At 35.0% G+C, this 24,664-nt stretch overlaps 3 protein-coding genes across 3 annotated transcripts; 2 read left to right on the top strand and 1 right to left on the bottom strand.

Annotated features, from left to right (window-relative positions):
• Positions 1–14: 14 nt before the first annotated feature.
• LOC104097876 (long chain base biosynthesis protein 1-like) lies at positions 15–8,079 on the bottom strand. The gene is made up of 13 exons (XM_009604493.4): positions 7,855–8,079; positions 6,447–6,564; positions 6,262–6,356; positions 5,702–5,793; positions 4,800–4,893; positions 4,639–4,711; positions 4,399–4,531; positions 3,378–3,552; positions 1,268–1,408; positions 1,096–1,191; positions 831–972; positions 589–716; positions 15–481 (listed from the first exon to the last, which is right to left on the bottom strand). Exons 2-13 carry the CDS (start codon positions 6,559–6,561, stop codon positions 305–307), a joined length of 1,461 nt encoding a protein of 486 aa, XP_009602788.1. The 5' UTR covers positions 6,562–6,564; positions 7,855–8,079; the 3' UTR covers positions 15–304.
• A 6,920-nt stretch (positions 8,080–14,999) lies between these two features.
• LOC104097875 (uncharacterized) lies at positions 15,000–20,981 on the top strand. Its single transcript, XM_009604492.4, has 5 exons — positions 15,000–15,349; positions 16,469–16,607; positions 16,695–16,817; positions 16,912–17,002; positions 19,254–20,981. Exons 1-5 carry the CDS (start codon positions 15,264–15,266, stop codon positions 19,421–19,423), a joined length of 609 nt encoding a protein of 202 aa, XP_009602787.1. The 5' UTR covers positions 15,000–15,263; the 3' UTR covers positions 19,424–20,981.
• Positions 20,311–20,733, top strand: LOC104097883 (oleosin Ara h 15.0101). The gene has a single exon (XM_009604502.1). The coding sequence runs from the start codon at positions 20,311–20,313 to the stop codon at positions 20,731–20,733; it is 423 nt and encodes a 140-aa protein (XP_009602797.1).
• Positions 20,982–24,664: the final 3,683 nt, after the last annotated feature.

The following is a 24,664-nucleotide window of genomic DNA, read 5'->3' as shown; positions in this document are numbered from 1 at the left end:
CACTTTTCCATCTCTTCAAATCAACAAAAATTAACTTCATACTCCAACAAAATAGAAACATCTCGTCAAATCAACAAAAATTAACTTCATACTCCAACAAAATAGAAATAAATATCTATCTATACATTCAACTATTCAACTACTACTATAGTACTATCATCTTTCAGTCTTCTCTTGATCTTTCCACTAATAAGCAAAATATGAAACAGGAAATGAAAGCAAAATTTTGGACAAAAGAATTTCTACAAGTAGTGAATCAACAATTGTGACCACGCAATCTCAAGAACGTTTAGATCCTTCAGTATCAATCGCGAACTGGCAATAGCGATTCTGCTGCTCTTTTCAATGATTCACTGGCTTTCACCAGATCGGCTTCTGAATGAGCTGCCGACACAAATAATCTAATTCCAACTGGCAGCTTACATTTATCAAGAGTTGACCTCTTTGAAGTAACAATAAAGACAGAATCTTCCTTCAAGACCTACAGTGTATAAGATGTTGCACGAAAACAAACTCGTGAGGTAACTCTAGATGATGAGTTCAAAATTATAGATGGCAACGTAACGTGCATTGAGCAAAATAACTCACATGATCAGCTATATCTTCAAGCATTTGTAGATCACCCTTTGAAGAACCAGTGGACTTCTTTAATGTAAGGAATATAATCGGGGAGAGCGGATCACTTACTATATCTAAGCCTTTTATATCCGATAGACCTGCAGTTATATAAAATAAAAAAAAAAAGAAAAAAAAAAAGGTTTCTTTAGACTCACATAATGGGGATAAGGGAGAAGGAAAAGGTAATCAGTAGTTCAGTACGGGACAAAGACCTTTAGTCAACGTAGCAATATTTTGCCTCAGTTTGACAAGAAGTTCAGGTTTTTCTTCCACGATATCAATAGCCTTAATCGCAGCACTTGCTAAGTAAGGAGGCAGTGAAGCAGAGAAGACATAACCAGAACTACTGAGGCGCTGCCAACATAAGCAAAATAAACCATCAACAAAAGATAGCTGGAAAATACATAAAGAGATACAAGTGCAGACAATGAAAATCATGAAAATGGAATTATCATTGGATAGAGTACACCTTAGTACCTGGTGATCAATGACTCTAGCATTCCCAGTGCAAAAGCCGCCTTCTGTGGCCAATGCATGTCCCATTGCCGCAGTTATTATATCTATCTTGTCAGCCTGCAATTGGATGATTCCGTAAGAGGATGTACACAGAGATACAAGGTTAATTAACCAAAAAATATGATGAACATACCGGAACTTTACAATGTTCAGTTAGACCTCTACCAGAACTGCCAAGCACACCAATGGAATTGCTCTCATCCAACAATACACGGAATCGATATTTTTCCTTCAGCTTGATGATTTCATCTAATGGAGCTACTTTGCCAGAATTCTGCAAATTACGGTCATAAATGAAATCTGGAATTACAAAGCAAAATTTCCCTTGGTAGAAAGTGCACTGAGTGTGTGTGTGTGTGTGTGTGGGGTGGGGGGGGGGGGGGGGAAGATAAGTGCGCTGAGTATTAATAGGCAGCCACTAAATTATGAAGCAACAAGTTGGTTATCCCCGTAGAGAAAATGTTTTGTTGATGATTAGGAGGACATCAGGATTACAATGTGCAACCCCAAAACCATTGTACTTGATGAATTACTTCCCTGCAAAACCTTGAAAATAATTTAGAACCCGTAACCCTCACAACTTCTCCAATTACAACAACCAAAAAAAAAAAAAAAAAAAAAAATCCCAGTGTAATCCCACAAGTGAGGTCCGGGGAAAATAATGCGTACCCCTACCTTGTGAAAGTAAAGAGATTGTTCCCGATAGACCCTCGGTTCAGAAAAAGTATAATCACATCATTGTTAAAAAGAAATACTTTAAAATAATAAGATGACCGAATCCAAACACAAGAAGCATTAACAAGAAGCAGTGACATGGAAAGAAAGCAGTAACAAGAAGTAGTAACAACAGTAACAACAACAACAAAATAATAGGATGACCGGTGCAAAAGACATAACCGGTAGTAATAGAAATCAAGGTATATAAGAGTACGAAGATAGGTAAGAACAAGAAAAACGCTCGACCACCTACTAGACTTCTACCCTAGTTCTCGACTTATACATCTTCCTATCAAGGGTCATGTCCTTGGTAAGCTGCAGATGTGTCATGTCCTGCCTTATCACCTCTCCCCAATTCTTCTTTGGCCTACCTCTACCTCTACCTCTACCATGGTTAACCTCTCACAACCTTGAAAATAATTTAGAACCCGTAACCCTCAGAACTTCTCCAATTACAACAACAAAAAAAAAAAAAAAAAATTCAAGTGTAATCCCACAAGTGAGGTTCGGGGAAAATAATGCGTACCCCTACCTTGTGAAAGTAAAGAGATTGTTCCCGATAGACCCTCGGTTCAGGAAAAGTATAATCACATCATTGTTAAAAAGAAATACTTTAAAATAATAAGATGACCGAATCCAAACACAAGAAGCATTAACAAGAAGCAGTGACATGGAAAGAAAGCAGTAACAAGAAGTAGTAACAACAGTAACAACAACAACAAAATAATAGGATGACCGATGCAAAAGACATAACCGGTAGTAATAGAAATCAAGGTATATAAGAGTACGAGGATAGGTAAGAACAAGAAAAACGCTCGACCACCTACTAGACTTCTACCCTAGTTCTCGACTTATACATCTTCCTATCAAGGGTCATGTCCTTGGTAAGCTGCAGATGTGTCATGTCCTGCCTTATCACCTCTCCCCAATTCTTCTTTGGCCTACCTCTACCTCTACCTCTACCATGGTTAACCTCTCACACCTTCTCAATGGGGCATTTGGAAATCTTCTCTTTACATGCCCGAACCATCTCAGCCTCGCTTTTCGCAGCTTGTCCACCATTGGGGCCACTCCTACCTTGTCTCGAATATCTTATTCCTAATCTTATCTCTCCTAGTATGCCCATACATCTATCTCAGCATCCTCATTTCTGCTACTTTCAACCTCTGAACATGAGAGCTCTTGACCATACAACATAGTCGGCTTAACGACCACTCTATAGAACTTGCCTTTAAGACTTGGTGGCACATTCTTATCACACAAGATCTATATCGTGGAAAGTTCAGCTGCGAGCCACAAGTTCTCCAATTAATTTGAAGAAAATTCCGAACATTATAATGACTAGGTAACTCTGCATCCTCTTCGGACCAGTTTAAATGAGGGTCATTGTCTGAATATGCCTAGAGCTAACCTCCCCCATTTCTTTACTAATTACTTCCCCTTCAACTACCGCTATGCCACCCAAACAAAAGAAAATCAGAGTTGCTCTTTCGTATCATTATTCCATTAACATAAACAGTTGATACCTGATACACAGCTTCAACAACGATATAGCGCCTAAGCTTCTTAGCTTGTTTGTTTTCTTGGGTTACTTTCTCCAAAGTACTTCGCAACGACTCCATATTGTTATGCTTAAAGTATATGATGGTACTTCTAGAGAGCTGAAGGCCATTCTGGATTCCCCAGTGGACACCTTCATCCCTACAGGAGCAAAGAAAGATCGCAGGAACAATGTCAATAATAGTGAGATTTGATGACAGTTGGCAGTCTTAGGGTTATTTATTATGATAATTAGAACTGATACTAGCAAAGGGGAAACCAATAATTTTTTGACACAGCTAAAATTAAGTTCAAGGGGGTATTGCATACATTTTTGAACTGAGGGGTATTAGGTGTCACAACCTAAAAAGTAAATAACTGAGAGGAGGGAAAGTGTATTACCACAACCTCCTTTCCCCACTCCCTCTCCTAAAAGAAAAAGGGAACAGAAAAATAACTTGCTAAGCAATTTTTAAGGAGTCCACGAGCTAATCTACATATGCATAACATGGTAAGTGCATTAGTAAAGAGCTTTACAAGCTAAAACCAATGCTGTAGCTGAACAGTGAATAGACTCAACGAATCAATTATGTTTCTAATTAATTGATTATGCAAATTCATGAGAAAGCACTTTTTGCAAATTAAACAGTTCTCAAAGAGAAGCAAGATGAGCTGATACATTTCGAATAAGTTGAGCTACGGACAAAATGCAACATTAATCAACATAGAAGCTTTTGTGTCGGCATATAAGCAAAAAGATACTTTGGCTCTCTTTATTCATATCGCAGTGACGCATCATGTAATATCAAAGAATCAAAGTGGTTACAAGAGAAGCTTGCAAAATTCCACACTTATGTAATATAACCCTGATCTTGTATGCATAGCCCACACTTATGCCATTGGTTCTTGCAATACTTCAGCAAAATCAATGTAATTTCAACATCTTTTCACACTAAAACATTGGACTACATATGAAGCATTCAATAACAAAAGAATGTAAATACTCACGCGATAACAACATCTCCCTTTTTGCAAAAAGCTGGAATTGCACTGAACATTGTAGAAAGTCCATACGAGTAGAGTATGGAATCTGGAGTTCCCAGAAACTTCGCTATTCTAGCCTCACAATCAAGGTGGACATCTGAATGAATTGTAGAATATTCAGATTGATATTTAATGAGAATGAAGAAGGAGAAGAGTGCAATAAAACCGTAGAATAGTAAGTAGATACAAATGATCAAATTATACCAATTGTGCCATAGAATCCCCGGGGACCACAAGAACCTACACCATACTTCTCTAGAGCTGAAGTACAAGTCTCCTGTCATTCAACGTTAGGTGTGAATTTTCTGTTCTACTAAAGAACTAAAACAAAATCCCTGTTAAATAAGTAATGAAGAAAACCTTACTAGTAATTCTTTGCTTCCTAATAATCCAAGGTAATTCGCCGAAGTGAAGTTCACTACGTCTTTCCCATTAACTATAGTATGAGGCCCTGCAGCACTGAACAAACACAAGGTATGAGAAGCAATACATCAAGCTATTCATTCCTAAAAGTTTGATAACTTTAGCATCTGAATCATGAACTTGAACAATAGGCAGAACGAAAGCTCTTCTAACAATAAATGTGGCTTCAATGCAGCTTAGTAACATGCATATCAGCTCAAAACGTAAAGACGCTGTTTACAACTTGTAGCATATCTGAGCCGTCGTACTAAGTCTGTACATAAAACCTCCAAAAACTAGCACTATTATTTTTGGCATTTTAGTCTGACATGCTAAATGTATATGATATTGATACCATGTTGGAGTTCCTTGGTTCCCTATATTTGAAGAGGCAGCTAAGCTTTTGCAAAGCATATTCAGCACCATCTCAATGCTGTTTCATGAATAAAATAACCTTTACGTATAAAAAAAATAGTTGAATCTAGAAAGCAAGAGCGCAGCATAACAGTTTTAATGGCTTGTATCCTTAGATAGACATCTAATAATCATTTAATACAAGAATAAAACCCAAGCAAATACTAAACTGGTTCTCCAAATGTAATCTACTTTAAAAAAGATGTAAAGCTGGGGAGAGCGGTGCAACAGCAAAAATATCATTACAGAGAATGCAAAACATTTATAAAGTTGCATTTTCTGTCATATACATCTGGTAGAAATTTCTAATTCTCTGAATGCATACAGTTGAATAAAAGAAAGAGTAACCTGACTGAAATCATCTGAATAAAATGCAATTTTTCTTATAAAGCCGAACAAAACACAAGTATCAGACTGTCTAAAAGAAGGAAAAGAGAAACAGCTTTTCCACCTTTCCAAAACCGGAGGTTCATGTTTCATCTCATCAGTGATGGAAGGGATAAGTGGTTCTGGGGCCCATTCTTCACATAACTCATCAATTTCCTGAAAATAGTAAAGGCATTCATCACCTTGATTGAAGTTTGCAGGAATTCTGTTCTGGCAATTTTATTTTGCTTTCATTAGGGACAAGAGGTGCGAGCCAGGGACCGGGGGCACTGCATGATTCTCTTGACGGTCATTTTGATGAATATGGAATACATTTTTAAAGAGCTTTTCATGTGAAGCACACAAAACTGGAAAAGGGTGGTGAAACAAAATTGGAAGGACTCCTTATTTTGATGGGTAAATTAAAAGGACTCCATATGCATATCTTGAACATAGACTTCTGAAGCATGTGTATTCCTGTCTTGAGCCTAAATGCTACGTGATATTTAACTGCAAAAAGTTTACCAGCAACACGCATTGAAGCTACTATAGACAGCTAGACATAAGGTAGTTATTTTTTAACAACGACGTAGACATAATATTCACATAGCCATTGACATTTGAAAACGCAGATCTCTGACAAACCTTCTTTGTCAATGGTCTTTTAGGTGGTTTGTAACTCTTCTGAGACATTAGAAAGACAATGACCACCAGGAGAAGACCTTCCACAAATAGATGTCCTACAGGAAAAACAGTAAAACATTATCCAATGCTCAATACAAAGTCTAAAAACAAATAGGTGATTACCATCCAAAGAATGAAGAGACTACCTCCAATGTTAACCTCAAATATCACAGCTCTTGCGAATGGAACCTCAAAGGCTGATGTCACCCAATCAGATGTAACTCTCACCATATTTGTCAGTACAGAAACTGCTGAATCCATTATCTAAACTTGGAAAATACAGACCATGGTGACAAACGTACCCACATAAAAAAGAATTTGTTTTAGGATGGTTTATTACTACATTCCCTCCACTCTGTAATGCTCAAGAGATGTGAGTCAGAACCAAAAGAACAAGTTAATGATGCGGATGATTTAAAGAAAGAGATACTCTTAGGAAGAGGAATTTAAGTAGTATAGCACCATGAATATATAGCACGAATTATAACAACAATTTTCATTTATACAGTGTTAACTGCTTTTATGATATACAGTTGAGATAATTTCTCCCTGTCCACCAGCAATTTTGCTCTTAGAGAGTTTATACTGATGTCCACTTGAGTATTTCATGAATTTAGAACCCAGCGAGCATGTCATATCGAAGATGACCATGCAAATGGTAATTTCACAAGATAACTACACTTTATCATTCAAATATTGAGGTATTCACAATATCTTAATTTGTATTCTTTCAACTTGTTATACGTAGAGAATAGGACATCTCTTATTCCAATGGTTTACATTTTTTTCATACATCAAGTGCATTTAATTCCCTAGGTAATTATGCAAGTTTTGGTATTATTCCATGCGCAAAACAAGGAAACAATAAAGCATAACCAAATCAGCCAGGTTGGGCCACTGCCCATTCACTAAATAAGCTGATAATCTACGTGCTCACATAACAAAGAAGCAAATTCATTCCACACAAGCAGCATGAAGATTGATAGGCAATAATCCTCCAGTCATTTTCAAATTCTACTTATGGAGAAAAAGAAAGCACCAAAACAAAAGGAAGTTGGGAATCTACAAATTTGATAATAATGCATTACATAAAAGTAAATCACCTAAAGTAAGCTAAGAACCAAAAATCTTAAACAAATTTGCAAGTAATGCAGATTGATTGATCCTCTTCACAGTCAGTAGACTCGCGAATTCATCTATGTAACTCATTAATGATTATGCACTATGCAGATCCTTCAATGTACATTTGATCACTTAAAAAAGATGGATAAACCTGAGATCTAAGATAGAATTAAAGGGAAACAAAGCTTCTTTTTTCTACTTAAGTTGAGAAAAAAGACATAGAAAACAAACACATGAAGGAATTCCTCAGAAGATCAAAATTAAATCTTAGTACCTATTATTTCAAGAACTCACTCTCATTTATAAATTGAACTCATATTCTAACCTGGGTGTCCAATTCCTCACTCTCTTCCTATACTTACACCAATAGAACTTAAAAAGAAAAAGAAAGATCAAAGCTTTGAAGAATTTCAGTTTTGTAAAAATCCTCACCTAAGAAGCTGACAGATGAGATCCTGCAATATTGAAAATCTCTCAAAGCAGATCCTTATAAAATTGAATTGAAAAAATTCTGCAATCAATGAAACATTAAAACCCAGAAATAAGGAAACAAGCAGGCGGCTTTATTAGTTGAAGAAGGAAAGAACCGGGAAATGTGAGGGACAGAAATCCTATGGGAGAAACGAGAAAGCTTGAACAAGGAAACGCTGGTCAAACGTTTTTGACACGTCAAAGGTGGCAATTTATGTTCAGTGTGGTGCCATGGAATTTTCTTTGGCTTAAATCTTAATTCTACTTCACCACCATTCATTTTTGGGTGCCAAAACATTTTTCCATGTTGATAAAATAAGAGATTTATAATGTAAACATAATTTATGCGTTAACTAAAGTAATAAAGAGACTTTTATTTTATTTTATCGAGTGAATAATAATAAAGTATTCCCTTCATTTAGAAAAGATACATTGTTTTCTTATTAATATATATAAAAAAGATTGACACTTTTCAATATTTTCTTAATAGGAAGTATTTATAAACACATAAATGTTATGACAGTTATAACACCACAAGTTTCAAAAGTTCTATAGTCACACAAATGATATGACTTATTTAAGACTATATATCTCGAAATGTTATAAATAGTATTTTATTTATGGTGAATGTCTATATTTTAGAGAGATTTTAGGGTTTTTTACTTTGTGGCTAAGTCACTTTTACCTATAAATAGAGGGTACTATTCCATTGTAATTCGTCCCAAATCAATTAGAATTCTCTCTCTCTACTTTTCTCTATAATGCTCTTTTCTTCTTTTATTGTTTTATAACACGTTATCAGCAACCAATTGAGTATAAGCTTTGGGACTGAGATAATGATTGTCAGTTGTTCCATGAACTTCCTTCATGATTAAATTCTGGATTTAAAGTAAGTATTTTACTTTATTTTTCTCTTTTGAATTCTTGAAATTCTATAATTTGATTTTAAATACAAGCAAAGACAATAAATTTTGATTATAACTCTAATAGAGTTTGTGAGAAATTATAACCACCAAAAGTGGTAAAATTTCTATGTCTTGCCATGATCAAATTCATGTATGATTGTGAGCACAAGAGGTGGAAACACGTCCCATTGAATTTGCTTCATTCTCAATCCCTTAAGAGAATGTGATAGCGATATGTGATTAAGAGAATGTGATAGCGATATGTGATATGTTTGAAAGAATACAAAATTATTACCATGAATGTATCAATGGATGTAGACGTGGCAATAGACGGAATTATAATCATCATCATTGGGGTTTGAAGAGGGTAGTGTGTACGCAGACCTTACCCCTACCCTGAGGTAGAGAGGCTGTTTCCAAATGACCCTCGGCATCCTTCCCTCCAAGAACTCCCCACCTTGCTCTTGGGGTGACTCGAACTCACAACCTCTTGGTTGAAAGTGGATGGTGCTTACCATCAGAGCAACCCACCTTGTCAATGAGAACAATAAGTATTCTCAAAATAATCCTTCACTATGTGAAAGTAACATTTGCCAGCAATTTGACATGAGATTTTGTAAAGCACATATAGATGATTATGGTCCATTCATGATGTGAACGTGACAACATGTGATTTATGAATACATATTTATTTTGGGAATAATATGAGCGTGCTAGTGGTATATACCGCACTCACCTCTAGAAGGAGGTTTGAGAGTAAATAAGAAAATAATATCATTATTATGGCATAAATGGTCATTGGTTACGTACTAATTGTACGCCAAAATATATTTGGCAATGTGATTATTAAAAGACAATAGTAATGCAAGAAACAGATCTTGCATATAATTTTGACCATAACCATAATGGTATAACTTTCTCTTTAAAAGAGATATTCACCATATGGATGTTGATGAATATGTGATAGTACAAAATTAATTGAGAGCTCTCGAATAGCCAATTATTACTATTTTGGAGGAACAAAATTGATTACCAATAAGGTATTATGTTGTAGTAAGTCTCAAAGAAACTTATTGAGTTTTTAAAGAATTCGCAAAAGCGATTGGTTATATTGAGACTATAAATAAAGAAAATTTTTAATATCTTATATTACTACAACTTGTAGCTGGTGATATGTATGTGAAAAGCTACCCGCTTTATTCTTCAGTTTGTACTACACAAATAAAAGAATGCCACAATAAAGTAGAAGTTTATTGATATAAAAACCCATATCATAATAAACTTAAAATTTATTCATAATTGTGCATGTCATGATGTAAACCTGAAGTTTACTAATACAGCCAATTTTATCAAGCATGGCCTATTGAGCAATCTTGATTTAGATGTGCAAAATAGATGAGAATTAACATGGGTAAGTGTTGAAGAAGATTCTTTATGAATTCTCTTATGTTGCTTGTTCTCGCGATTATTATACTAACTAAAATTGGGATTGAATCCATTGAATTATAAAATTTATCAAAGGTGAATATGGATTCATTCACCTGCCATGTAAACCTTATAAAGATGCATCTATGAGATAGTTACATGTGCGATTATTATTAACCCGCAACCTGGTGTTTGTGAGGTAACTTGTTCAATAATTTAATTTAGAGCATAATTTCCAAATTTTCTATTTAAGACAGTTTATCTTGATAAGTTGGTTTACATCACAGCTGGTTTAGCAAAATAATTTATTGAGTGCCTCCACTTAATAGTTAAACTATTGTTTATGAGAACAAAGTTATCTATATTAGTTTGATATACGTTATATACGAAAGTATATTACATTCTCCCCTCACAAGTGGTTCAGGATCAGGAACCAAATAATTTCATCTTATTGTTATTGATATGCGGTGTATATTTTGATTAACACCATAATGCACAAAGATGAGTTCCCAAAGTTGAGGAAGCAAGTTAATTTTTCTAACATGAGGGGGAGACATGATAAATAGCTAAGAAAAAGTTACGTGGAATGAATTATCATTTCTATATCCAGATCCTCGAATAAGATAATATGAACTTGAAGTTCATAAAAAGATAATTCATCTGCAATATATTGCAAAGCATGCAAGGCTCATTTGCTGACCCAACGAAAGTAACTATATTCTCACTGAAAATGCTCTTATTAAGTCCTAAAAGGATAAAGTCTATGGTACGCTTAAAGCACACAGACAAATCAGTTTTAATTAAACTTCTTGATAAAGAAAATGCGCAAATGATCAAAATGATCATAAAGGAGGCAAGTAATCTAGAAGATCACATGACATAAAACTTCATAAAATCTCATGAGAGATTCAGGTACCTGAATATATGAATGAAGAGATCTTTATGTTATGTCTTTATGAAAAATAAGGAGGTTGGAACCGATATAAAATATTTGTCGACGACATCTATAATAGCACTAAATATATATGAGGATCTTAAGTTTGGAGATTCAATTCAAGTAGAATTTGGTTTCATATGAAAGACATGTAGTTTTGGATATATAGTTAAAACACTCGAAAGTATAAAGTCAATGGTGTGTGCAATCACTTTATCTATCTTATATGTCTAGCATGACATAAAAATTTGATATGCATCTAAAGTCCATTCATATGGCTTATATGACTATACTTATATGACCATCCCTGAAGGATTTAAATCTCTTAAAGCATATACAATTCTTGGTCATGAAGTGCCACATCCTAAGTACAATTTGTGCCCATATGCATCTTACTATAATTATAAGCATGATACTATGATAGCGAGAATCTCTATGAAGATATTGAAAAAGGCCATTCCACGGTATTTTATGAAGACATTACATATCTCTCAAGAATGATGATTTTAAGGTGCAACATATTCATTCAAGTTAATATGACTGATTTGTTTATCAAATCTCTACCAACGATCTTTTGAAGATGGTGCACAAGATTGGAATGCGAAGGCTCAAGGATATGAATTGATACTCTCATCAAGGGGAGTTAATACGCGTTGTACTCTTTTTTCCTTACAAGATTTTATCCCACTGATTTTTTCTTGCAAGGTTTTTAACGAGGCAACGAAAAGACGTATTTCTAAACATGTGAACTCTTTTTCCTTTTCTAGAATTTTTTTTCTCACTGGGTTTTATTTTAGTTAAGGTTTTAACGAGGCACATTATCTATTGAATAGACATTCAAAGGGGAGTGTTATAAATAGTATTTTATTTATGGTGAATGTCTATATTTTAGATAGATTTTAATTTTTTTTTACTTGGTGGCTAAGTCACTTTTTCCCTATAAATAGAGGGTTCTATTCCATCGTAATTCATCCCAAATCAATAAGAATTATCTCTCTCTACTTTTTTCTATAATGCTCTTCTTTTTTTTTTTTTGTTTTATAACACGAAAGTCATTCTTTATTTATTAAAGTTTGTGTCAAGTCAAACTATGACAATCTTTTTTAAACGAAGGGAGTAAGTGTTTATGTGATTAGATAGTAGGGGTCTCAAAGGGCAACTTTAAGGGATATAGACAGGGGCGGACCTGGAGCATTGAATATTTGGGTACCCAGGAACCCAGTAATTCTTGCGTAGCCCCTGTATTTATATTAAGAAATTCACTAAATATTTAAAAATATCTAACTGTGAACCCAGTTATTATTGTATATTAATTTGAGAATACGGTAAGAATTCATAAACTTCAAATCCTAGAGGATATAAAACTGTGAGGAAAGAAGCACCGATAGCAGCGGCCAAAACAACAACATTTGAACACTTATATAAAGAATTAGAGGACAAAGTGGGGAAAAGAAGTTGTATAGGCTCACAAAGACGAGAGACGGAGAGAGGCGGGCTCGCGACCTGGACCAAATGAGGTACATTAAATATGGTGATGGCAAAGTATTGGTGTAAGATGCATACATTAAACAAAGATGACAGACATACTTTCATAAACTTTTAAATGTAGATGAAGACATAAATAGTGTGCTGGGTGATTTGGAGCACTATGAGAGCTATTAGAAATTTGGGTATTATACGAGTATAAAGTTTGAGAAGGTTAAGGGGAAAATTCGTAAAATAAGAGGAACAAGAGTGACCAGGCCAAACGAGATTTCTGTTGAATTTTGGAAGAACGCGGGCAAATTAGGTATGGTGGCTAATTGGGTTGTTCAATGTCATTTCTAGGACGTCTAAAATTCCTAATGAATGAAGGTGGAGTACAATGTTCCCGGTATAAGAACAAGGGTGATATATAAAATTGCAACAACTATAGGGGTATCAAATTACTAAGCCATACTATGTAAGTTTGGGAGAGAGTGGTAGAGATAAGGACGAAGAGGGATTCAAGAATCAATTCAGATTCATGTAGGGGCGATCAACTAAGAAAGTTATTTATCTTTTAAGGAGATTGTTGGGGCAATATAGGGATAGGAAAAAAGACTTATATATGGTGTTCATTAGCCTTAAAAAGGCATACGACAAAGTTCAAGGTTTTTTTATGGAGATGCTGGGAGTCTAGACGTGTACATGTGACATATATTAGAGCGATTAAGGACATGTATGATGGAGTCAAGACCCGAGCAAGAATATTGAGAAGATACTCTAAGTATTTCTCAATCAATATGGGATTGTATCACAGATCAATTCTTAGTCATTTTTTATTTGTCTTGGTGATAGATAAATTGATACAACATATTCTAGGGGAGGCACCAATGATGTATGTTATTTGCATATGATATAGTATTGATCGACGAGATACGCCGCGGAGTTAAATGATAGATTAAAGGTCTGGAGACAGACGCTAAAGTGTAAAGGTTTCAGGTTGAGCTTGACTAAAATAGAATAAATGGAGTGTAAGTTCTATGACACATCACTTGAGGTGGATGCCAAAGTTAGGGTGGTACGCAATTCATCCCAAAAGAGGAAACTTCAAGAATTTTGGGTCAATAAGCCAAGAAAATGTGGAGATCAATGATGATGTTACGTATCGTATTGAAGCGGGGGGTGGGGGAGGGGGGAGTGGATGAAATGGAGGATCATATCTAATGTCTTATGTGATAAGAATGTGCCATCAAGACTTAAAGGTAAATTTTATAGAGTAATTGCTAGATCAACTACGTTCTATGAGGTAGAGTGTTGGCCAGTCAAGAATTCACATGTTCAGAAGATAAAAGTAGCGTAAATGAGGATGCTTAGGTAGATGTATGGGTATACTAGGAAAGATGAGATTAAGAATGAGGATATTCAAGATAAGGTGAGTTATCTCCGCGGTGGATAAGATGCGGGAAGCGAGGCTGAGATATTTTGGGCATGCGAAGAGAAGGGGCACATATGCCTTAGTGAAGAGGTGCAGGAAGTTGACGTTGATAAGTTTAAGGAGAGATAGATGTAAACCGTGAAAGAATTAAGGAGAGTAGATAAGATAGGACATGTCACATCTTGAGCTCACCGAAGACATGACCCTCGATATAATGGTACATATGTTGAGGATTATGGTAGAAGATTAGTAGGTGGTCAAGCGATTTATATCTTTTCGTTAGGAGAGCATGATTCTAGTTAAGAGAATATTTTCTGCTCCTTCTTCTCCTTATTTCAATTTTATTACTATTGTTGTTTCCTCTACTTTAGTTATCTTTATTATTTTTGCTGTAAATATTTTTCTTTTGGTATTTTCATCTTACTTTTTTTACGGTGGCATTTTTCACACTTGTTTTGAAGAAGTTTTTCTTGAGCCAAGGGTCTATCGAAAACAAACCCCTGTACCTCACACAAGGTAATAAGTACACCTCACCTTCTCCACACCCCATATGTGAGATCACACGAGGTATATTATTGTTGTGTTTATATGATCTAGCTACCCATTAATGAAGTGAGTGAAAATCTCGAAGATAATTAAAATAAATAAAAATATAAGGTGAATCAAATTGCTAATACATATTTATTTTCCCCATAAAATAATACATAAGCTCCCGAATAAGTTATGTGAAAATTATTTCTTCTTATCCCTAAACCAAATAATGCGTTATTTTATGCAAAATTTTATACTAAGATTATTCACAATATGCTATCGGTGCTTCGTTTGATTTGATACTTGCTTAATTATCAAATCAAAGCAAATATAATATTTCTAAGTTGATTAATTTAGTTACACATTTGTTTTTAGAAGTTGATTGAACCGGTAAAACCGGCTATATTTTGGTAACGTTGAAAAAAGTAAAAAATAAAGAGTTCACCTGCGACGAATGAAAACCCTCTCCTCTTCCACCTGCTAGGAAACTTCAAGCTTTAGCTGTTCCAATCCTCTTAATCCGCCATTATACTTGAAAAATGTTAATGCTTTCTGCACTATAGGAATAGCATATCACGCTATTTTGGAAAATTTAATCAGAATTTTTTTAAAATCGCCATTTTTGGAAAATCTGAGGTCCGTCCATCATTGGAGGAGGTCAAGATCAAACACGACTATGAGCATTTCACCTTCACTGTTTAGTTCTTCTGGCTCCCTTCTCTCCATTCTCACACTTCTTCTAACATTCACTCATGGGAACACGTAAGTGACTCCATTGCTTATGTCATCATTAATACCCAATATATCAAAATCTTGGTGCAATTTACGTTACAGTGTTGCTGATTTGAGCTTATTTTGGAATTAGATCAGTTTTTTATTTATAATAATGAGTTTTGCAATATATTGTTTGATTTAACTTATGTAGAGTGACAGTCTGTATAAATTTAACACAATCGGTGTAAGTTAATTGGTTGGAGACATATGCCAGGTTACAAATCCATGCTCACTATGAGTAGTTACGTATAGTCTATAAGTAGAGGCCGAGCTAGTATTTTAACTTTATGGGTTATCAATTTTAGAAGCACGACTTAAGTACTAATAACTGGGTCCTAAAGTCAATATTTGTACATGTTTAATGATTTTAAAAAAACAAAAATACACTATTTGAGCAAAAAGTATTGGGTTCGGCCGATTCGTATTCGGGCTTCTATCTCCGCCCTTGGTTACAAAGATTTAAGTTGCAGGGTAAAAATTTGTATACTTTTTCCAGGTTACCACTCAATGTTGATTGTACAGAACAACAACAACAACCCAGTATAATCCCACTAGTGGGGTCTGGGGAGGGTAGTGTGTACGCAGACCTTACCCCTACCCTGGGGTAGAGAGGCTGTTTCCGATAGATACTCGGCTCCCTCCCTCCAAGAATTCCCCACCTTGCTCTTGGGTGACTCGAACTCACAACCCCTTGGTTGGAAGTGGAGGGTGCTTACCACTAGAGCAACCCACTCTTGTCCTATGCCATCCATTGCATAGAACTTAAACTTAGGCTATAATTAGCTTATGACTAACCCGATTGAGTAAATATGTATTTATTTATTTAGCTGGGCAAATGTTTCCCCTGTAGATTCCCCAGAGAACTTTTTGAGTATCATTAGCTCATTGAATCTAAGATAGCATATCTGTAATTAGCTAACTGGTTGTCTTTTTCTTTTTGATACTACTATGTAGCCTTTGCTTTTTGATGCTACTATCAACTATATAGACTTTGCTTCTACTGGTAAATTTTGCATCTTCTTGATGCCATCAATGAAGTCAATTGCTTCACCTAAAAAATATGCATACACCGACATTGTGTAAAAGTTAAACTTCTTAATGTTATAGGATGGATATAAAAGTTCTGCAAGTCGGACAGGAGCTAATGAAGGAAACTCTTCCATTACAGTCCGGATCTAGACTATATGAACTGCAAGGGTTGAATTCGAATAAGTGGTATGAAGTGAAGATCTCATATCCTGCTTCTGTATGTACATTTGCATTCTTGCCTACCAGTTTTGTATACCCTATTGATATTTAAAGCTTAAACCTTTTGCTATTGAACGTATAACAGATACCAGCGACTTTTACTTTACAACTAAGTAAAGGAAGTTCGGGGCTAAATGGTGGTAGGAAGTTACTGAATACTGAAAAGATTATTTTTCAAGCTGACAGTATTCAATTTCTTGGCGACAAGGTTGGTTATGTCAGCATGATATGTAGTGATTTGTTGTCTATTCTTCTACTCATTTTTACGTCTGTAAAGGCACTGATAATGGAATTTGGCACAGGGCGGAACATCTGTCCTGGTAAATGTTGAGCCTGAGGGAATTGTTGCAATACCTGGGGTAAAGGAGAGGAAGTACGTGATATATAATATAGGTAAAATTTTCCCCTTAATTTAGATAGTTCAAAGTTCCATTCAACATTATTTAATCATCTTCTCACATTCCAATATGGTAATTGTGCATGAAACTGTCATCACTTATATATCGAATTGGCAATGCTATATTTTGAAACGCACCTTAACCTCCTTTTTCTCCCAAAAAAAAAGGTGGAAAAGAATGAAGAACATTCACCTATGACTTGTGTTTTTGAGTGCCATAGAAAAAGAAAAAGGAAAGGGAAAGGGAAATGCAATAACGGAAGGCTACCTATTGAAAAATTGAAAATCACAAAATTAAAGGCGTATTGACATAGTGCTCTTTGATCTAGGAAGCACATTTATGTGAAATAGAAGAAAGGTTAAAGCATGCAATTGAAATTTATTTAGGCTATGAGTCAGCTATATCAATATAAGGGGACAAAAACAACAACTACACCTCAATCCCAAGCAAGTCGTCGGCTTTATTGATCCTCACTGCCCATATCGTTCCATTTAAGCCTGAGTCAATATACCAAGTTGTGATATAAAATTTATATTATCTGTACCAAGTGTCAAGTGGACCCATTAGATTAAAGGAATCCCTAAAAGCTGTTGCAAAAGATTGTCAAAGGGAAGAACATAGAGTATGCAAGTTCTCTTGCAATGATCTGGTGATTTATTTATTATATCTCCTATTAGAAGAAGCTAGAATTTTGATAGGTGTTATAAAGATTTTCGTCGTTACTTGTCACTTGAAGAAGAGAAAGAAATGTAATTTTGTGCAATGAATATATAATATGGGAAAAGACAAAGGAATATCGTGTGCATGTTTAATTCCTCGGCTGGAGATGCTAAAATTATCTAGTTTAGTGGAGTTTCTATGATATGGGATGAGAGTTTATTATGACGAGAATATATGAGCCATGATCTACAAAACTCTGAGAACTGCTCTAGCCAGTGGCTATTGCACCCATTGTTGAGCAGCAAACTCCTTTCGATAGATGTGTTGGTCTTGGGAGGTTAAATTTTAGCAGGAATTTAATTATGCTCTCTTCAGAAGGGAGGATGGCAAGATACAATTTAGTATAGACGTATATAGTTGGCTCAACTTAGCCCCTGTAAATTGCCCGATTAATCTTTTGGATTTTGTCAGCTCCCTAGCCTTGGCTTAGCTTTCTTCTGTAGTGGAGCTGATTTTATTATTGTGTAGTTTTACTCTTTTGTGGAAGCATCCACTAATGTATGCATTAGGTTAGGCTGTCTACATCATACCCCTTGGGGTGCGGCCCTTCCCCGGACCTGCGTGAACGCGGGATGCCTTAGTGCACCGGGCTGCTTTTTTTTTTTAAATGCCTTCGATGAAATTTCCCTTACCTCATTTAAAAAAAATATCATTATGGATCTTTATAAAGTTGATCAGTTAAAATCCTATTGTAACAAATTACACCTCAAACATATTTCACGTTAAGATGCCTTAAAAGCAGTTTTCTAATAATGGAGTCATAGAAATGTAGATATATCTAATCTGAAGGAGTAACAATAGGAAAAGCTAAATACAGGTTGATGTTTCTTAACCACATAGTATTGCACAGCCAAGTTGGTTAAAGTTTAGAGCTTTAGTCTTCTTGGCAGATTTCACACCAATCTTCTGCTTGTGACCTATTTGTCGAAGATTAGCAAGGGAAAAAAGGAAGCCACTTTCCTTACACTTCTGGCAGTTTAAGGAGACCAGATTGGCATTTTAGAGATTGACTGTTAGCTCTTATAAGCAGAAATAAGGTTTCTGGGTTCCTAATTAAAATCTGAAGTAAAGCTTGAAATAGAACTAAAGAAAGCAACGGGTGATTCAACAGAGTCTATGCTAAAGCATTATAGGCCTCTAGTTCTCTTGACACTTTCATTATGGTAGTAGCTTAATCCAAATAATTGTTATGCACAGAGTTATTTACCTCGGGTACATTGTTTACTCATAGGAATCTTTCCATTGCCTAATTGCCTATTCTAAGTCTTCACTATATAAGGCGAGCAGGTATATTTCTATCCTGCTGACAAATCAATTCTGTAATGCTTGGGTCATGAACATACACTATTAAATCGAAAGCAATTCTAAATTTCCTCTTTCGAGTTCAACCTAAGGTTCTTATTAACTTATATGGTGCCTAATTGTTGGCCCGGGAACCAGACAAAAAAACTCTATAAAAGCATGCTTAAAGGTGGCAACCTAACTTAAGCAATGTCTTACTAATATCATGTGCATTTCCTTGGCAGTATGTGATGAGCTACTCTTTGGTATCCCTCACCAAGCATGGTATGTGGTAGTGTTGGTGGTGCTCTGCTTGGCACTAGCACTTGTAATCCCCTCTTTCCTTCCGCCATATCTTCTACCAAGGAATCAAGGGTTAAGTGCAGCTGGTCGTGGTATGTCGAAGGACTCTTAACCATGTTCTGGTATTTGGCACCAGTTGGCAATGGGTAGAGTGGGTCTTGAAGCTCAAAGTATTAGAAAATTTTTCTAACCTTTGTAAGCTAGTTTTCTTAATTGCAAATGATTAAGATATGCATGGTTACTCAATGGAATCCTTCACCCCCTCCCTTTCTCACTGTGTTCTATTTTTCCTTCTCTTGACTGTAAACGTGGATTTTGTTTTGTTCTATCATTTACTTGCTTAAACAAAGTCTCAACTTGCAAAGATTTCATGTGCCCCTTGTTATTAGCTGAAAAGAGTTAACCTTGTTTCAGAATGAGGGGAGGCATCAAGATACATGTGATGCGCCTCACTCCTTTCTCATTGATATCTTTCTTTAAGTAGAACCTGGAATGTTTTTTATTTTATTTTATTTCGAACAGCAATAGTATGTATTCCTTATTTCTGCATTGGAGTTAATTTTTCTTTATTTCCCTGTTTTGCTTCCTACTTGGCATTTCTTCCCTTTCTTTTTTGGTTTTGTAATAATTGTGTTTTGGTTTTGTTTTAACTTGTATTTTATTAAGAGAAGCATTATGCGTTACTTTCACTTTCTCCATCTTTTCCTTCTCCTCCTTGCCAAATGTTTGATCTTGAATGCTCATAAAACCAAAGGCTCATGCCAATCTGTCCCCTTCCCCCCTCACACATACCACCATCCCCTGCACACTTTATCTACACCCCCTCATGTCTCATGTCTCACACCACCCAAGAAGATGATGCCAACTGTACTTCCATGTGTCTTATGGGTCCCACTTTATCACAAAAATACTATATAATGCAAATCTCTCCTAATCCTTTGCATTCATTCTCAATTCTCTTTAAAGATATTATAGCAACTCCTTTTAGAAATTTTAGTCATGTCTGATCAGCAGAAAGAACTGCATAGATCAACTCCAAGTTATGAATCCTTGAGGTTCATGGCAGCAGGAACACTTGGTGCTGCTTTGTTAGGTTTGTCCAGTCTGACCTTTGCAGGGACAGTTATATTTCTGATCCTTGTCACCCCATTACTTATCATGGCCAGCCCAATTCTTGTCCCGGCTGTGATAATTCATGTCCTGATCAGCGCCGGTTTCTTGTTCTCTGGCGGGTCAGGCATAGGGGCATTAGCTGCGATGTTCTGGACGTATAGAAACGTCGGTGGGAAAAACCTGTTTGGGGCAGACCAACTTGACTTTGCTAGGATGAAGATTGCGAGCAAAGCTTGGGGTATGAAGGAAAGAGCTAAAGAGGGTGGACAATCTGTGCAGAACAAGGCTCAAGAGACTACTCAAGCCTAATAATATGGAGTGAGAATATCAGTTATCAAGTGCAATTTGTGTTACCTTATCTTAGACTTTCTGATTATCCTAATAAAGGGGGGAAAATAAAAAAGAAAAGAGGGGAGGGATGGGAGAGTTGTCTGTCTTATTCCTACTGATCTTGGCATAGCTTTGTCTCAATTAGGGTCAAGCGTTGATGTCACAAATAAGTTTGTATTGTTCCTATCTGACATATGAATCAAAATAATGGCCTTTTATTCTCTAAATCTGCTGAGTAAATGATGTGGTCGGTATGTTAAAAACTAAACAAAGTTGCTCGTCCATTCAAACTCTTTCATCTACGAAGCTAAGGTGGGGAAAAGAATCATACTTTCAACCTTGTAATAAGCTGAAACGGATCCATTTGTGTGTCTAATTCTTTGGCCATTTCTTCATCTGGTCAATATTTAGACCCGTATATAAGTAAATATTATTTTATTTCTTAAAACTAAAGTTAACCGTACAAAGGAATGTGAAAAGAAAGCAAGATTTTGCACCAGGTAGCCCTTTTAATTACTAGTATATAAGTTAATTATTTTTCAGTTTCCTCACATTTTAAAAAGGTTTGTAGATATAAGATCAAAGGAAGTTATGTCAAAACGAGGCATAACTTGTTCAAAGTTATGCTCGCCCGGCATAATTTTGGGCAAGCAAGTTATGTCCCACCAATTTACTTTTGCAAAACTTACTTAAATGAGGATGAAATCGAATAGCAACCCGAAATTATCATACTTATGCAAGCCATTTTTTTTTTCTTTCTTCAGCCCAAGATCTAGAGTCCTCATAATCAATGTGTATTTAGTAAAAATGTAACACAAAGGAAGTCAATGATCCATATATTACATATTATATTATAAGTCGGAGACAGTGTAAATGCTGTATAAATCCACTTGCACAGAAGGTGGATGTCCAACTTGAGATTTGGAAATCTTGCCATATCTAGATTTGTTTTCACGTCTAGATTTATGTTGATTTTGAGACTCATAACTAGATTTAGGAAGTTATGTAACAGTGCAATAGTATCTATAAATAGGTTCATTCATGAACCTAAAGAAGACACTTTGAAGCGAAGAAAGAAACATTCCTTTCTAATATTATCATTCTCCTCTATTATTAATCTTAATTACATAGTTCTAGCTATATTGCTTTTTATTTCATAACACGTTATCAACACGAACTCTAATCAACTGAGTTTCATCCGTCCACAAATACGTCCTGTATCCTACTTAAGAAAAGCTGATGAAAGAAAGTCTATGAATCTAAATGGATTCAATTGGCACTGCTGAGAGTATAGCAGAGGTTAGTATGCTTTCTTTAAAGCTATCTATACTGGCATAGTTACAAAAGCTACATATCTTTGGGGTGCTTTACTACCTGATTCTTTATGTTTGCTTATTTTGATTATGGGCAAAACGTAAAATACATTAGTGACTTCTTTATTTCCACTATTAAAGGAATTTTACATTTATACTAACTTGAACATTAAGGAATAGTAAGTTACAGAAACTCAACAAGACAAATTAGTAGTTCAACTGTAAAAGTTGGTTTTCTTATATCAATATCCTTCACATATAACTTTGGCATACACAGATTGCATTGATTATATGGGGGGTGCTAAACTTATTAGCCCTTCTCTTTGAAAATTATTCAGGATATATTTTAAATTTTCAATTTTTTCAAGTATAGTTGATAATAACTTTGCTTCTAATTTTAAGTTAACACTTGTGTTTATCCGCATTTACGTTTTTCGCAAAAGTAATGGAATGATACTGCAAATAGGTTAACATATATCTAGGGTGTGGAATATAATTGACAAATAGTACGACACTAGTATAGCTTCATATTTATAAAATGATTATCAGCTATGCTTGGTAATTTTCTGTCGGTCAATTATGAAATATTAAATTAAATATTTACAGTAGTAGACAGTCTTGATCTCGCCAAAGTTCACTAAGCTAAATATGACAGAAGAAGTTGTATTACTTCAAAAAGCTCGTGAAGACATGCTAGAGAGAAATATTCTCTATGTTACATATCTCAGATTTGCTCGGGAAGTAGCAATATTTTAAAAAAGGTTTTAAGACAGAGTTCAGAGTCCTAATGTATGAATAAGATATTGAGTTTAAGTACCAATACATTATAGCTTCAACACACCTTCGTGAGGATAAGATGTTGAGTTTGAGTTCTGATGCATCATATTGATGGTATAATAATGACTGAAGCAAAATAATGCCCTTTTAATAAAAAATATGACGCTCGTCCCACTAGATCTGTTTCATTCCGTGAATTAAATATGATAGCGAAAGATCAAAAGTCTGAAAGAAGACTAAATAACTATTATAGCTGTATAATTTATGTGGACGTGGAAAAGAGACGAAATAATAATCGTCATGGTGGTAATCAATATAAATAAGAGAACAATAAAGGTTCTCAAAATAATCCCTCAAAAGATGAAGGTAATATTTGCTATTGAAATAGTAAGTTATGAGACACGACCAAATGATTATGCTTCACTCCTTGGAGAGAATATAACTTGTGATAAGCATTGTGATCAGGACTCATTCCTAGAAGTGAATGTGACAATATGTAATAAAAATTATGAATAAGGACGTGTTCATGCATGGTTGGATAAATACCACAACTCACCTCTAAAGGAGGTTTGAGAAAAATAAAGAGAATAATTATATGGTTGCATGAATATATCATCGGTCACATACTTATGGTACGACAACATGAATATTTTGTTAGGCTTTATGATAAGTTATTAAAGGCAAAGTTAAAACAAGAAACGAGTATTGCCTATAATGATTTTGACAGTGACAATAATAATATAATTTTCTCTATGGAGGAGATATTCACCATTTGGATGGTGTGATAAAAGATCTTATAGTACAAAATTATTTGAGAGCTCCGGAAGAGCGAATTTGATAATATCCAAATGAATAAAATTATTAATGGCATTGGTGTTGTAGTTAGTCTCAAAAAGATTTTTTTTTGAGTTTCAAAGATATTAGCCAAAGTGGTTGGCATATTGAGACCGTAAATGAAAGAAAGATTGAATATGTTTATATTACTATAATCATACCGGGTAAATATGAAAGGTTACCCGATTTTTCTCCTATTTATACTACATAAGTGTAAGCATAATGATGGAATCACATGCCATAGTAAACTTGAGGTTTACTGAAACAAATATCAGTTGACATGACCGGTTGGCCATCCCAGTTCAATTATGATGCGAAAAATGATTGAGAATTTATATTGGCATATATTGAAGAATTAGGACATTCTTTAAGAATTCTCTTGTGCTGCTTGTTCTCATGATAAATTGATCATTATACCAACTAAAGTTGGGATTAAATTCCCTGTATATTTGGAACGCATAAAAGATGATATATATATATATATATATATATATATATATATATATGGGCTCAGGCACTTGTCATATGGACCATTTACTATTATGTGATTTTAATAGATGCATCAATAACGTGGTCACACGTGCATTTATAATCAATTTGCAATTTGACTTTTGCAAGGTTGTTTACTCAAATTATTAGAGCACAATTCCAAAGTGTAAAATTATGATGATTTATCTTGATAGTGTTGGTTTAAATCCAATTTGGTTTAGCATATATTGTATGCCTCTAATTATAGCTAAACCACTGATTATGAGAACAAACCTCCTAAAAAAGAAATTTGGTGTGAGATATGTTATTTAATATGCAGCAACACCTGTACGCATCAAGCCAACAAGTTATAATAAATTCTCCCTATCACAATTGGTCCAGGGTCAGAAATTAAATAATTTTCACCTAGAAATTTGAGTGTGCGATATATAATTGCTCCACCATAACACACAAAGATGGGTCCCTAAAGAACGTTGGGGATATGTGTTGGTGATCCC

This window comes from Nicotiana tomentosiformis, chromosome 8, assembly GCF_000390325.3.
Source record: "Nicotiana tomentosiformis chromosome 8, ASM39032v3, whole genome shotgun sequence".
Lineage (NCBI taxonomy): Eukaryota > Viridiplantae > Streptophyta > Magnoliopsida > Solanales > Solanaceae > Nicotiana > Nicotiana tomentosiformis.
Note: the sequence above shows the minus strand (reverse complement) of the source record. Positions and strands in the feature narration are given on the sequence as shown.